Raw genomic sequence first — 15,296 nt, 5'->3', positions numbered from 1 at the left:
TCCACCCTCCACCAGGGATTGGCCTCTTCTTTAGTGTGAGTGCATGAGTTTTTTCTGCCGTCTATATCATCGTTGCCATCTACAGCATTCTCAGCATGTGCACTGTAATATGTAGATGACTGTACTGTAGTGGCCCTGAGTGCAATATTCCCTGTTCAAAATATGGAACATAATTTGAGACTGGTCAGGTATTAGTTCAGAATCAAGTCTGCAATAGTGTCGATGTCTTACATCAGTGTTTCCTAATCCAGTCCCCAGTCCCTATTTTGCTCCTTTCCAGCTCCCACCACACCTGAACCTTGCATTCAGTCTTCTTGAAGACTTTGGTCAGGTGTGTTGGGAGTTACATAGAAATGATGAACTGTCAAGGGGTCTCTAATGAAATGGGTTGAAAATCAACACTCTTAGACTGTTATTTAAGCTGCACTCACCATGGATATGAAGAAACGCCTTATCTGCAATAAAAGCAATTGTTATATTAGTTAATATTTATTAATTTTATTATTAGTTAATGTTTTTCTTTCTACAGTCTCTTTTTTTCTCTCTCTCACCTGAAAATACCTTCACCTCACACAGACTGAGTATTTTCTCCTCTCCTGGTAGAAAAATATTGACAAACCGTCCCTCAGTGGCCTTGAACCTGTATGTTCTTGTGGCACCAAGCTTTAAAGGGCCAACGACCGCAATTCTGTAGATGCATATAAAGTAGAGAGGATTTGGCCAAATATCACTGACTGTTAATCAAAATACGAGGACTTTTGGAATCGGATTTTAGCTCCAAACTCACAGTTTGTTTTTGTTGCCGTTGTTCTTGAGGCTGTTCCCGATGCGAATCTGAGCTCCGTGTATCCGCTCTCCACAGCAGTCTCCACGGTTAGTGATGGTTACACAGGTTATGTTGTAGACACCAGGCAACTCCACCCTCCACCAGGGATTGGCCTCAGATTTAGTGAAAGTGCATGAGCCTCTTCTGGCGTTTGCATCGTCGTCGCCATCTACAGCATTCTCAGCGTGTCCTAAATCGTTGCCTGTAGATGACTGCACTGCTTTGGCCCCAGCTGCAATGTTCTCTGTTCAAGAAAATGAGTGAATTCAAGACTATAAGTAACACCTTGGAGATACTAGGGAAGTATATGAGCAATTAAATGTTTGCTTCTCCATTCCATGTGCCAGTAGTTGAGTGTTATTTTTGAACATCAACACTATCAGGACAGCTGAGAGTCTCTCTCCCCACCGTCATGGACATTTACACTGCCAGCTGCAGCCCGACTCCACCCACCCTTCACACCATCAGGAAGAAGGTACCGCAGCATCCGGTCCAACATGACCAGACTCTGCAATAGCTTCTTCCCCCAAGCCATCAGACTTCTCAACTCCAGAGACTGAACTGATGGTTTTTCTGTTCCATGTACACACACACACACACACACACTCTGTGATAGTCTTAGAGTTCTGTTTAAAGCGCAGAGAGCATCATGAAGACCAAGGAACACACCAGGTTTAATCTCAAGGAGCACTGTGCAAGCGATCATATTGAAATGGAAGGAGTATCAGACCACTGCAAATCTACCAAGACCCGGGCGTCCCCCTAAACTTTCAGATCAAACAAGGAGAAGACTGATCAGATATGCAGCCAAGAGGCCCATGATCACTCTGGATGAATTGCAGAGATCTACAGCTGAGGTGGGAGACTCTGTCCATAGGACAACAATCAGTCGTACACTGCACAAATCTGGCCTTTATGGGAGAGTGGCAAGAAGAAAGCCATTACTCAAAGATATCCATAAAAAGTCTCGTTTAAAGTTTGCCACAAGCCACCTAGGAGACACACCAGACATGTGGTAGAAGGTGCTCTGGTCAGATGAAACACTGGCATTGGCCACAATGCAAAACGTTATGTTTGGCGTAAAAGCAACACAGCTCATCACCCTGAACACACCATCCCCACTGTCAAACATGGTGGTGGCAGCATCATGGTTTCTTCAGCAGGGACAGGGAAGATGGTTTAAATTGATGGGAAGATGGACGGAGCCAAATACAGGACCATTCCTGAAAACCTGTTGGAGTCTGCAAAAGACCTGAGACTGGGACGGAGATTTATCTTCCAACAAGACAATGATCCAAAACATAAAGCAAAATCTATAATGGAATGGTTCACAAATAAACGTATCCAGGTGTTAGAATGGCCAAGTCAAAGTCCAGACCTGAATCCATTTGAGAATCTGTGGAAAGAGCTGAAAACTGCTGTTCACAAACGCTTTCCATCCAACCTTACTGAGCTCAAGCTGTTTTGCAAGGAAGAATAGGCAAAATTTCAGTTTCTCGATGTGCAAAACTGATAGAGACATACCCCAAGCAACTTGCAGCTGTAATCGCAGCAAAAGGTGGCGCCAAATATAATTATATAAATATTAACGCAAGGGGGCCAAATATTATTGCACGCCCCACTTTTCAGTTTTTTATTTCTAAAAAAAGTTTAAAATATCCAATAAATTTCGTTCCACTTTACGACTGTGTCCCACTTCTTGTTGATTCTTCACAAAAAAATACAATTTCATATCTTCTTTCATATCATCTTTCATATCATGTTTGAAGCCTGAATTGTGGCAAAAGGTTGAAATGTTCAAGGGGTATACTGTATATAGTCAGTATACATAATCCATCATTCAGATATACGTACCTTTGGAGGCAGTGACTCCTGGCCCAGACAGGACCGTAAGCAGCAACAGGACAATTAGGGACATCTCACTGTCTCAGATAAGAAGAGTACATTATTTCATATTTATATGAATTAAATCATTGTGTATTCCTAAAACCTCATATCTCTAAAATGGAAACTTTACAGGAAGCAAAAAGACTTTTAATTGGTCCATGTATCATGAAATTCTGATATAATGTAAAGAGCAACTGCTGGATTTACGTAAGGTATATAGTGCAGTTAAGCCTGTCATAATCCATTACATTAGTAGTGAAGTAATCAGCTGTTTTATATGGATAATAGGATAAAAATAAATGTAACCGAACCGTAACAATCTACAAATGACTTTCTTTCGTCAGATCCAAGCAGCTCTTCATTTCCTGAACATCTTTCAAACAGAACCATTTAATCTAATGCAGTCAGAACGCAGACTGGACAGTTTTACCTTTTACGCCTTTTAAACCTGAACGGCTGCAGAGATTCCCACCTTTCTCTTTCCAGCAGAGACGTGGTTCAGTGTTTGGATCACCACTATTGTGTTTTCCATAGCGTGAGCTCTGTTTGTTCAGGCAGAGCCAATGGACTTTGATTTGACCACAGAATATAAGGGTCAATTAGAAAAAAACAAAACAGAATAACTCCGAGTTTTACAATTACAGTACTGGCAGGAGTTTTAATCACCTGTAAACTGGAAGGAAAAGCTGTATCAGCTCAGTAAAACACTGATATTAGAATAAACACTAATAATAACACTCCTAAAGAAAGTAGTGGTGGTTCTCCATCACTGTGTTCATCAATAGAACATCTCCAAAGTTCTCCTCATGGAGTCTAGTATTATTTAGAGTTCTCCTCAGATCAACACCTGGTTTGGTGGTAAATCAGGGCTTAATGATGGTAAATCAGGTGAACTGCTGCTGCTGCTGCTGCTGCTGCTGCTTTCTTCAGGAGAAACCTGGAGGAACCGAGCTTTGTTCTTCAGACTAGCTCACCAGAAAGATCTCACTACTTTCTTTCTTCAGAATAAGAAGCTCTTGTTTCTCCTTTATACTGGATTTATGTTTACTCAAGTGTACGTAACCTCGTTGATCGGATTACTGACACAATCTGATTTTCTGTAGGTTATCCATTAGATTATGAAGTGCACCTAAATGCACTCACTATCTGTGAGGAGTTTGGTGTGTTGACCATGTGGGTCTCCTCCAGGTACTTCCCTAGTTGCCCTGGTTTGTGTGTTGGACTAGTGCTCTGTCCATGGGGTATTCCTGCCTGGCACCCACTGTTTTTCTCAGTATGCACCAGACCTACCAGGACAAGTGGGTCATAAGATTAAATGGAAAATTATCCAATTTATGGATGAATGGTTAAAGGAAGTATTGATGTTTTTTTAGCCATTGTTAATTATTGCTCAAAAAAGACCCACCCAGAACAATCTGTGTACCAGGAGTCCCTCAAAGCTCACATTTCAGCAGAGGCCTCTAAAAAAGCCAATCCCAAATGTGAAATAAATACAAATAAAACTCATTTCATTTTAATGAAACCTACATTTTAATTCAGTCACAATATGAGTCATATTTGTTGATCTTAAAAAATGTACTTCACAGGCATTGTGGGCTTTGTAGTAATGTGTATAGAAGAGAATAGGCATTAGGATCCACTTCATTTGATTGCATCTCTGCACTGGTCAGTTGAAAACCCAAACACCTCCACCTCACACAGGCTCAGAGTGCCCTCTCTTGGCAGAACCACAGTCACGTAGCTGCCCTCCAGGAGACTGCTGCACTCATAATGCTTGGTCTGGCCAGCAGGGATGGAGGACACAGTGGCACATCTGGAGACAGTAAACAGATGTTTGAAGGTGGGTATGTAAAATATGAGAATTTAAACACAGTTGCTTGAGCGAAAACCCAGATCTTGATTGCTTTATGAAGCACAGAGCATCTAGAACCAATGTTCTCCAACAAATGGCACCATCCTTAAATCCCCTGGGAACCTAAATATTTTAAGTCTAAAAAAGTCCTAAAAGTGGGTCAGATTTACGTCAACACAGCCCTGACCAATCACAAGGCTGACACAAGGCTCTCTTTGAGTCTGAGCAACCTGGAGAGTTAAAGCTAAAGCTAAACATGCTGACCCATGAAACGTTCAGGTTCATTGGTGCGGTGAGCTGTAGAAGGTTTGATTGTTCTGCTCTGGGCTTTGAAGGTTGAGTTCCTTAACCATTACAACCAACTTACAGTGGATTATCTTTCCCGTCATTTTCCAGAGAATCGCCGATCCGGATCTCAGCCCCGTCCAAGCGTTCAGAGCAGCAGTCGCCTCGGTTTGTCAAAGCCACAGAGGAGATGATATATTTCTGATGCAGGGTCATCCTCCACCAAGGGAAGCTCTCTTTTTCCGTTTCTGTGCAGGAACCCTTCTTTAGGTCTGAATTTCGGTTCCCGTCTATGGCGTTTTGGGCACGGCCAAAGCCACGGAGCGTGCCAGAGGTGAGCAGGCTGGACTGGGTGGCTCTTCCTTTCAGAGCAAGATTCGGCAGGTCATTGTAATCTGAGGAGGAACCATGGGAGAACCTTTAACATGGGTATTCAATCAAGGTTGATGACCAACCCAGTGTTTGGGACCCTTCCCTGGTTCCTGGGTCCCAGCACTGCTGAGCTAGGAATTCAGAGGTGTTCAGACTTCTTGATTCACTGATTCAGTTCTTTAGGCTTTGAATCTGAATTGTCTGCTGGTCCCAAAAGATTTGGTTTGGCACCAGCCATAGATTGAATTACACTCACCATGGAAATGAAAGGCTTCAGCAGTGAATTCTTCATCTGCAATGAAATGAATTGTAGAGTTATCTCACTGTTTAGTTTGTAGTCTTGCTCGTTCTCCATCAAGCTGTCTCAATCATGTTCCCTTGCTTACCTGCAAACACCTTGACCTCACACAGACTGAGTATTTTATTCTTTCCTGGTAAGAAAATGTTAACAAATCGTCCTTTGGTGGCCTCGAACCTGTATGTTTTTGTGATTTCGGACCCTAGGGGGCCAATAACAGCAACTCTGTCGCAAATAAAAGTGGAACATCAAATATTATTGATCAAAACACAAGAAAATTTGAATCGAGGTTCCTAAACACTAAAGATTCATTAAAAATGTCAATGCCTTACAGCTTGTTGTTGTTCCCATTGTTCTTCAGGCTGTTCCCGATGCGAATCTGAGCTCCGTTTATCCTGTCGGAACAACAGTCTGCACGGTTAACGATGGTTACAGAGGTTACGTTGCAGACGCCAGGCAGCTCCACCCTCCACCAGGGATTGTTTTCAGTTTCAGTGTGACTGCATGAGCCTCTTCTGGAGTCTGTATCAATGTTTCCATCTACAGCATACTCAGGATTTCCTAAAGTAGGGGTTGTAGATGACTGGACTGCTTTGGCCCCAACCGCAATGTTCTCTGTTGAAGAGAATGAGCAAATATCAGACCTCAGAGACCCCTTAGATGGGTAAAAGTTTATTAAAAGTGGCCCAAATCCAGATTCTGAGTGGCTCAGCGATGTACTAATGTACTACTTTAAATCCTGAGCCATGCTGCTTTGCCATCAGCGGCCAGAGTCAGAGAGGGCACAATTGGCTGTACTCTCTCCTTCATCACTCTTAAAGCGATGTTGGCCGGGGCCCTGGCGCTTTAAAAAAAGAGGCGCTGGCTGGCTTTGCATGTATTGAAGGAGATATGGAATGGCCTTAGTGCTGCTAGCGCTAGGGGGAGTTATGAATGAGTGGGGAAAAGGGGGCAATTTGACAAATACACAAAATAAATATGGCCCAAATCCTTTTTCATCATACGTCTGCATGGCAGTGTGAATGGCATATCGAATCTGACATTTCAGTTAAAAACTAGGGAACTTTGTGGACGTGCAGTATTAAAATTCAATATCCGATATGCAGCAACGTGACGTCAATTCAACTCAACATTCATAATAAATGTGTTTCTTTAACCCTCTCCCAGTTTCCGGTACAGATGGACCAAATTCTCAAAGTTCTTCCGGCCTTAATTCAGGTGTGTTGGGAGGTGGAGTAAAAAAGGTGAATTGTCAAGAGCTCCCAGGATTGGGTTGGGTTGGGAAACACTTGGTCTTGAATGGTCCGTGGAACTATAACACTTACCAGGAGCATCCGGAGACTCTCTAAATGCCTCCTCATCTGCAATGAAATCAATTATGTTGAAAATTATTATCTCACTTTTACTTTCTTTTTATTCTCTCTCTCTCTTTTCCTGTCTCTCACCTTCGGGCTCTCACCTGCAAACACCCTGACCTCACACAGAGTGAGTATTTTGCTTTTTCCTGGTAAGACAATATTAACAACCCGTCCCTCGGTGGCTTTGAAGCTGAACGTGTTTGTGACACCAAACAGGGGGGAGTTCATAACAGCAACTCTGTAGACGCATATAAAATATAAAGGATTACGCATCATTAATTAATCAAAGACACGGACCACCCGCAGGGGGCGCCTCAAACACTCAAGGCTCATTGAATAACGTAAAAATCTCTCACAGCTGGTTGTTGTTGCCGTTGTTCTCGAGGCTGTTCCCGATGCGAATCTCTGCTCCGATTATCCGGTGTCCGCAACAGTCTCCCCGGTTGATGATGGTTACAGAGGTCACGTTGTAGACGCCTGGCAACTCCACCCTCCACCAGGGATTTGTCTCGTAATTGGTGTGGCTGCATGAGCCTTTCTTGTAGTCGGCATTGCTGTTGCCGTCTACGGCGTTCTGAGCATGTCCTGAATCGTATGTGGAGGACTGTACTGCTTTGGCTCCAACAGCAATGTTCTCTGTTCAGTGAGAAGGTTTGAGAAAATGCTTTGACAATACTTCTATTACCCTACTATCCTTCAGTTCCTCTATAATTCAGATATACTGGGAGGTTTTTGAGCATTAACTGCTTGTTTGAGTCTCTAGTTGAGCATCTCTAATTTGTGTGAGTTTGACTAGGAAACTCTAAAACCTCTATGTTGGTACTTTCCAGCCTTTCAGGTGGGTTTGCTAAGAATTCCTGTTTTGGATCAATATCTTGATTCATAACCTGCTCATATTTCAGCTTCACCTTTTTCAGAACAGAGTTAATGGTTCTTTCAACAGCAACAAGTAGTGATGTCCCAGTGCGATCCAGTGAATCCAGATAGGGGGCGATGCAGGCATATTTGATAGGATCGGGCATATATATATATAATATATATAATATATAACTACCTTTGTGAGCAGTGACTCCCAGTCCAGGCAAGAGCACAAGTAGCAGAAGCACAGTTAGGGTCATCTCAGCGTCTGAGATACAGTCCTGTTATGTGTAGATATGGAAAGCAATATAACAAATAAAAAATAATGCAGAATATTTTAGATTTTCTGAAGCATAATTCTGTTTTTTTTTGGTGTTTTTTTTTTGCATAATTTAACATATTACAATAAGATCAATTCTGGAAATGAATTATCACTATCACAGAATATAACAGTAGTGCACCTCAAAAAATTTAATATGATAAAAATAGTAGTTTCTTTTTTGTTTTTATGTTGATACTGTTTAGTACCGAAGATCAGTTACCCAGTCCCCGATCACTTGCAATGCCCCCAACACTTTGAGGGTGTCACAATCCCCTAGTGATCCCCAGCTCTGATACAAACAGACTAACAGATTTCTGTGCTGATCAACAGCACAATACGATTAATATGGGGAGGAAAAGCCATCAACCCACCCCTAAGAGAGCAAGGCCAATTGTGCTCTCCATGATTCCAGCTGCTGATGGCAAGCAGCATGACCCGGGACATGGATTTCTGAGGTATTTTAATGAGCTAAAAGCCATACTGAACAAAGGTACAGCAAAAAAAGTCTTAAAATGTCACCTTACTTGTCTGAATATAAAATATGACAGTTTAATTTTTTGAATAAAATTCACACAAATGGACTTTATAATGGCCAAAATATTAATAAAATAAATTATTAAATGCACTAGCAAATCATTTAGGGGTGGACCAACTTTTGCATATGGCCGTATATATAGCTGAGCTCATCTTAAAAGCATAGTAGGTTTTAGTAAGTAACATAGTAAACAAGTTTAATAAGTAACTAATACATATTTACAGTATTTACTTTACTGTATTTACTGTAATTATTAGTGCATCAGTGTAAGAGACTGTCAATTCCAGTCAATTCATCAAGAACATAAATTTTGACAGATACATTTCATGCATCAAAACTGACTGGACGAGACAAGTTCCCCACTTTCTGATCGAGTGGTCATTTCTGATGACGGCCTACAATCCAGATTAGCACTGTAATACTGAACAGGTCTTGAACGTGAACAGGTTGCAAAGTTACTTACCTGTGTCTTTCCAGCAGGCGTGCAGCTCCAGGTTTTGGATCACTAGAGTGAAGTAAGCCCTGGATAGATTCATGGACTTTGATACATGTGTCAGGGCCACGAATAAAGAGGAATGGCTGAGAGAATTTCACATATATCTGAATTTTAAAAAAATCTATTGCATGGTGTGAGTGATGGTGAATGCACTCAGCTTCATTTTGCTGGAGGCAGGTATGGAAAGTTCTGGTATAGGGGGACTGTTGATTGGTGTAGATTGTAGTGTTAAATGTGTGTACAGGTGGGTTTAAAGTCTGTACAGCATGGCAGGCTGTGTGCCTGTCAAAATGGTATAGAATTGTTATATTGGTCTTACATTCATAACAGTGTATGTCCTCACTAAAAAAGCCATGTCAATCAACCCATGGCAGTCGGTTGTATTTTTTAGTAAACACTGGGGGACGTTTGTATTTACCTAGCTGTTAATATTCACTGGGAGTTATGTAAATGATGGGATTTTTGAATAAATGATCACTGAAGACCTAATTTTGGAACACATCCACAGTCAGTGTTAAAAATGAGGAGAAATAAGAGGCAGGAGACCCAATCCACAGATGTTCTGTTATGCCTTGGACCCTGTATGTAAGCCCAAGCCTCTTCACATTCTTGACACCATTACTGCCATGATTAACATCAGTTTCATTGGCCCTAAAATAGAACCCTGTGGGACTCCACAACTGGGTCAAACTTTTATTTCCCTAGTGCGGACCACACCCTGCCACGTTTGCTCGGACAAGGATAGACTGTGAAGTGTGGGTATATAAATGGCAACAAGACCTAGAGAAGGAAGGGTTAAGTGCGTGGTCCTTCTCCAAAAAGTTAAATTCCAAACTTCCACATCATCAAAACCTCATTTCTCCAAAATGTCCACTTTACACCACTGCCTGATTGATATCAGTTTCATAGGCCCTAAAATAGAACCCTGTGGGACTCCCCAAGATATGCTAAATCAGACTGTTCTTCAATCAGGGGGGTTAAATGGGTTTGAACAAAACTTCTATCTCCAAAAATATGAACTTTACAAGAGAAGGGAAAGGCTGTCCTCACTTTCAATGGAGTTATATAGGAGCATTTCTATTGGTTCGTTCATCATGACAATTAGACAGAATGAAAAGAACACCTGCTGGATTCACATTATGTCAAAATGTAACGCAACAATATAGATACAAGGTTTTGTTCTGATTACAGTGTAACGCATGTAAATATACACTATATGTCCAAATGTTTGTGGACACCCCTTCTAATAAATACATTCAGCTACTTTAAGTTGCACCCATGGCTGGCACAGAGATTCCAATGCACACACACACACATTCAGCTTGTCTAGTCCCTGCACAGAAGAATTGCCAATACAACAGGACTCTCTGGAGCAAATAAACATGAATCTATTGGTATCATGCCTCCTAATGCCAGGCATAAGCTAGAGGGGTATAAAGCCCCCCCAGCATTGAGCTGTGGAGCAGTGGAACTGTGTTGGAAGGTGGAAATGAGGTGGGGTGGTGTCGCTGAATGCAATCCAACCCTCACAGCAATGCTCCTCCAAAATCTAGTAGAAAGCCTTCTTCTTTCCTGGACAGTAGAGACAGTTACTCCAACAAAAGCAGCATCAGTTGTTTTTAAAACATTTAATTTCAGAAGAAACAATGAATGAGCAGGTGTCCCAATACTTTTGTCTATTTCGCGAATGTATGTAAAATGAGTAAGAAATGATGGCAAGAGCTTTTGTGTATTAAATACTTGCAAATTTATTGTGAGGCACTAATTAGAGCAGCACATATCAGCACGGCATTAGAAGCTAGAGGGGTAAAAGTACTGCTGTCATGGTTGCCTTAAGACTGTGCTTTAGGCCTGACCCACATTATTCCACTTTAATAACATCTCATTTGATTAGATCTTCACAACGGATAACTCGAAGCACAAACACCTCCACCTCGCACAGGCTCAGAGTCCCATGTCCTGGCAGAAATATGGTCACGTAGGTACCCTGCAGAAGACTGCTGCAGTTGAAATGCTCTGTCTGTCCAGCAGGGATGGAGGACACAGTGGCACACCTGGAGACAGAACATGTTTGGGGTGGGCATTGTTCTCTCCAACAAACACAATGAACATTCAAAGGACCCTGGAAAAGGGGCAGTACATTCAAGCTACACTGCTGACCAGTGTTCAGGTTGGTTGGTGTGTACGCTGTTGAATATTTGACCAGTGTGCTCTGGGAGTGTTTCGGGTCCAGAGTTCCTGGACTATCCTACTTACAGTGGATTATCCTTGCCTTCGTTCTCCAGGGAATCGCCGATCCGGATCTCAGCCCCATCTAAGCTCTCTGAACAGCAGTCACCACGGTTGGTCAGAGCCACAGAGGAGACTGCATGGCTGTGATGCAGGTTCACCCTCCACCAGGGGGAGCTCTCCTGATCTGTTTGCATGCAGGAACCTTTTTCCAGGTCTGGATTTCGGTTCCCATCAATGGCGTTTTCAGCGACACCGATGCCGGCCCACATGCCGGAAATGCTCAGGCTGGACTGGGTGGCTCTTCCTCTGGTAGCGATGTTGGTCGGTTTCACTCGATCTGAGAAGGAACCATGTTCATCTGATGAGACATCGCTAAGAAAGGGGTCTTATGTTATGGTTTCCCTGCCCAGTTCTTTGAAAACCAGTTGACGTTTTGCTCTCTCCCAGCTCCTACAGGTCTTCTCAAGTGTACAATGTTCTCAGACCAGTGGTGAGTTTTCACACCTGCACTTTTTAGGCTGGTTAATTCTGACTCTGTTTCTTTTGAATTCGTGGTCCTGATTGGTTTGAGCAGGTGTGAATACAGTAATCGCACTCAGATGCAGACCAAAAAACAACCACACCGAGACCCTTAAAAAAAAGGTGGTCTTGGTCCAGTCCCAAACTACGTCCAAGGCAAAGACAGAGTTACATTCTGCTTGTTTCAATGCTGCTCCTGAACAGGGTCAACCTCGCCATCTAAAGTTTCTCCGTATGAACTGTAGTGGATGGAAACATGATTGAAACCCAGCCAATGTTCTTGATTGCCCTATGGGCCTTTTTCCACCTGGCATTAATAGTGATATTGCACAGATTTGAGTATTTTTGTATTTATTGTACTTATTGTCTATGCACCATGTCTCATGTCTTGTCTATTGTCCTTGCACCTATTACTGCACTGGAGACGTAGCCTAACAGTGTTTGGTTGTACTGTACAAGCCTGTATTTGCTAGTGCGGACCACACCCTGAGGGAAAACTGGAGGCGGACTCAGAAGTGTGAGCCTTGCCCAGAAGTCGGGGTCGGCTTTCTGTGGGCAGGGAAGAGGGATGAGACGGGGAGGAGGTGGGCGCAAAGTTTGTTTGGATGGGGATAGACTGTAAGGTAAGGGTATATAAGGAGGGGGAAGACCTAGAGAAGGTGGGGTTAAGTTAAATTAAGTTAATAAAGTTGAACTGAATTGCGTTGTCAAATTTTCTGATAGAGCGCTGTAGAAGAACCTCCACCGTTCATCTAAACTGTTCACAGTCCTCCAGCAGGACAGTTTTCATGAGAAACCGTTGTTTACAGGAAGAGAAATGGAGGAGATGATGGACGTGTAAAATCGTTGAGGACTTATTTTATAAGGACAAATGGACAAATGTAAACAGAATCCAGTCAAAGTAGATCCAGATAACCCAGAGACTCCTGTTAACCCAGTGAGGAAAGTAAGGAGAAGTGTGAAAAGGTCTCCCGGGTTGGAGCTGTCATTTGCTCTACACTCACCATGGAGTCGAAGAGGCTGGTGTGATCTCGCGCCTGCAATGAAATGAAGAGTGATTCTCTCACTTTCTTTCTTTCCAAATTCTCTCGATCACTTTGTCTCTCACCTACCTGTATACACCTTCACCTCACACAGAGTGAGTATGTTCTCCGCTCCTGGCAAGAAAATGTTAACATACCGTCCCTCAGTGGCTTTGAAACTGTACGTCTTGGTTTCACCAGTCCGATGTTCACAAATAAGGGCAACTCTGCAGGTGAACACGAAATTAGACAGGGTTAAACCAAATATCCCTTATTTTAAGGGTGTTTTTGGGCCCAGGTTGGCTTGCTCTGCGAGTTTAGGGTAAGTTTGGTCAAGTATAAAAGCTGTTTGAGCCGGGGAGCAGTCCAGAGAACCGATCTCTGGTCCCCTTGAAATCAGTGGTCTGGGAGGGAAGCCATATGAGCAGTACCAGCCCAAACCTTTATGGGGCCCTAAGCAGATTTTCATTTGGGGGCCCCCCAAACCACCACCTCAGCACCAGATGCTTCATCATTTCAATACACTGAAGCGGCCGGGCCTTTATCTGCATTCGCCCAACAGCAGCAATTGATTAACCTAGTATTGTAGATAGTCTGCCAACTCTAAAAATAAATTAATATAAGAAGCACTTAATCATGTTATTTTTAATATATAGATTTTTTTATCACAATATATTAGTGCTCTTGGGGGCCCCCTGGTGGCGGTGGGGCCCTAAGCGGTTGCGTAATTCGAGTATGCCTGGCTCTGCATATGAGGGAGGGAGTGATGGAAGCCTGGGTGGGTCGGGTGGACTGGGCTGCTGTGCTAACGTTAACGTTAGATGTCTAGACGTAATATGGAGAGATTTTCCTCCACCCCCATCCCCATGTTTGACAGGGGAGTGTGTTCTGATCAGGCAGGGTGTCAGCAAATGATCAGCAGTGAGTGGCAGAATGGTAGGGAACTCCCTAAAACCATGATAACTAATCTAGTTTCTAATTATGATTATATATAATTATGATATAATTATGACATAGCTGTAATTTCTCAGAGCGTAAAAATCTCTCACAGCTGGTTGTTGTTGCCGTTGTTCTTGAGGCTGTTCCCGATGCGAATCTGTGCTCCCCTTATCCGCTCTCCACAGCAGTCTCCGCGGTTCGTGATGGTCACAGAGGTCACGTTGTAGACGCCAGGCAACTCCACCCTCCACCAGGGATCCCTTTCAGGATATGTGTGACTGCATGAGCCGCTCATGTAGCTTAAAGCTCTTTTGCCATCTACAGCATTCTCAGCATTTCCTAAGTGATCATATGTAGACGACTGTACTGCTCTGGCGCCAGTTGCAATGTTCTCTGTTCAAGATGAGGGGGGAAAAAACATATCTGCATCAGACACAGCAGTGTTGCTGATGTTTCTACACATGTCAGTGTCACTGCTAAGGTTAAGAGTGGCCTTCCATCCAAGAAACACATCTGCAGGATGGCTAAGGCAAATGGTGAACCTCTAACTGTACTGGAGGGGCTTCTAACAATGTAGACTGCATGCGCAGACAGTCAAGCTGGTCATTTTTCAAACATCACAGAGCACCAGCTTGTAGACACCAGTGACGGCCAGCACTGCAGCAAAGCAATGTGGGGTGAGAGAGCGCCATCTACCCACCCTTGAGAGAGCAAGGCCAACTGTGCTCTCTCGGGGCCTCAGCTGCTGATGCCTAGCAGCATGACCGGGATTTGAACCAGCGATCCACTGATCACTGACATTGCCTTAGTCCGCTGGACCGCTCTGGGCCCTATTCTTGTTGTTGTTATTGTGCCTAATGGTGCTTGGGCCCCAAGTATTGCCGCTTGCACTGATACATTTCACATCTCTTCTCTGGTTGGAAGCAGTTTGGAAGTGCTATGATCTGTTTATGGGCAACTTTAGGCCCTTTTACACTTTTAAATGTACGGTAGAAGTGGTGCAGTTTCACCAGTTGCAGAAGAAATTGGAAGTGGTGATAAATATCAGGCTTACCTGCAAAAACCTGCACTTCACAAAGTGTGAGCACTTTTTCGTGTCCCGGGATGAAAATATTCACAAACCGTCCTTCAATAGGTTTAAACTTGTACGTCTTGATGGCACCCGCCTTAACATGATTAATAACAACAGCTCTGCAGATTTGGAATAGACAGGGTTAGGCCACAAATGATACACTCCCAGTTCATGAAACCCCAGAAACATGCAGAACCACATGTCACATCCAGAATGAAAAAAGCTCTCACACTGTGTTGTTGTTGCCGTTGTTCTCGAGGCTGTTCCCGATGCGAATCTCAGCTCCGTTTATTAGCTTTTCACAGCAGTCTCCGCGGTTAACGATGGCAACAGAGGTCACGTTGAAGACGCCAGGCAGTTCCACCCTCCACCAGGGATTCATTTCAGGATTTGTGCGAGTGCACGAGCCATGCATGTAGTCGG

The 15,296-nt window shown here is 43.3% G+C and overlaps 2 protein-coding genes across 2 annotated transcripts; both read right to left on the bottom strand.

The window, feature by feature from the left end:
- Positions 1-125: 125 nt before the first annotated feature.
- On the bottom strand, positions 126-3,180 carry LOC140574493 (fucolectin-like; the record flags this gene model as incomplete). Its single annotated transcript, XM_072694342.1, has 6 exons — positions 3,144-3,180; positions 2,681-2,748; positions 788-1,070; positions 552-688; positions 432-455; positions 126-151 (listed from the first exon to the last, which is right to left on the bottom strand). Coding segments are annotated over exons 2-6 (534 nt in total), but the record flags the coding sequence as incomplete, so codon positions are not given.
- A 1,174-nt stretch (positions 3,181-4,354) lies between these two features.
- On the bottom strand, positions 4,355-15,288 carry LOC140574492 (uncharacterized). The gene is made up of 15 exons (XM_072694341.1): positions 15,104-15,288; positions 14,856-14,992; positions 13,912-14,194; positions 12,953-13,089; positions 12,845-12,877; positions 11,346-11,658; positions 11,015-11,143; positions 9,057-9,115; positions 7,235-7,514; positions 6,980-7,116; positions 6,846-6,881; positions 5,853-6,135; positions 5,609-5,745; positions 4,933-5,245; positions 4,355-4,526 (listed from the first exon to the last, which is right to left on the bottom strand). Exons 1-15 carry the CDS (start codon positions 15,286-15,288, stop codon positions 4,355-4,357), a joined length of 2,634 nt encoding a protein of 877 aa, XP_072550442.1.
- Positions 15,289-15,296: the final 8 nt, after the last annotated feature.

Source organism: Salminus brasiliensis, chromosome 12 (genome assembly GCF_030463535.1).
Source record: "Salminus brasiliensis chromosome 12, fSalBra1.hap2, whole genome shotgun sequence".
NCBI classification, from domain to species: Eukaryota; Metazoa; Chordata; class Actinopteri; order Characiformes; family Bryconidae; genus Salminus; species Salminus brasiliensis.
Note: the sequence above shows the minus strand (reverse complement) of the source record. Positions and strands in the feature narration are given on the sequence as shown.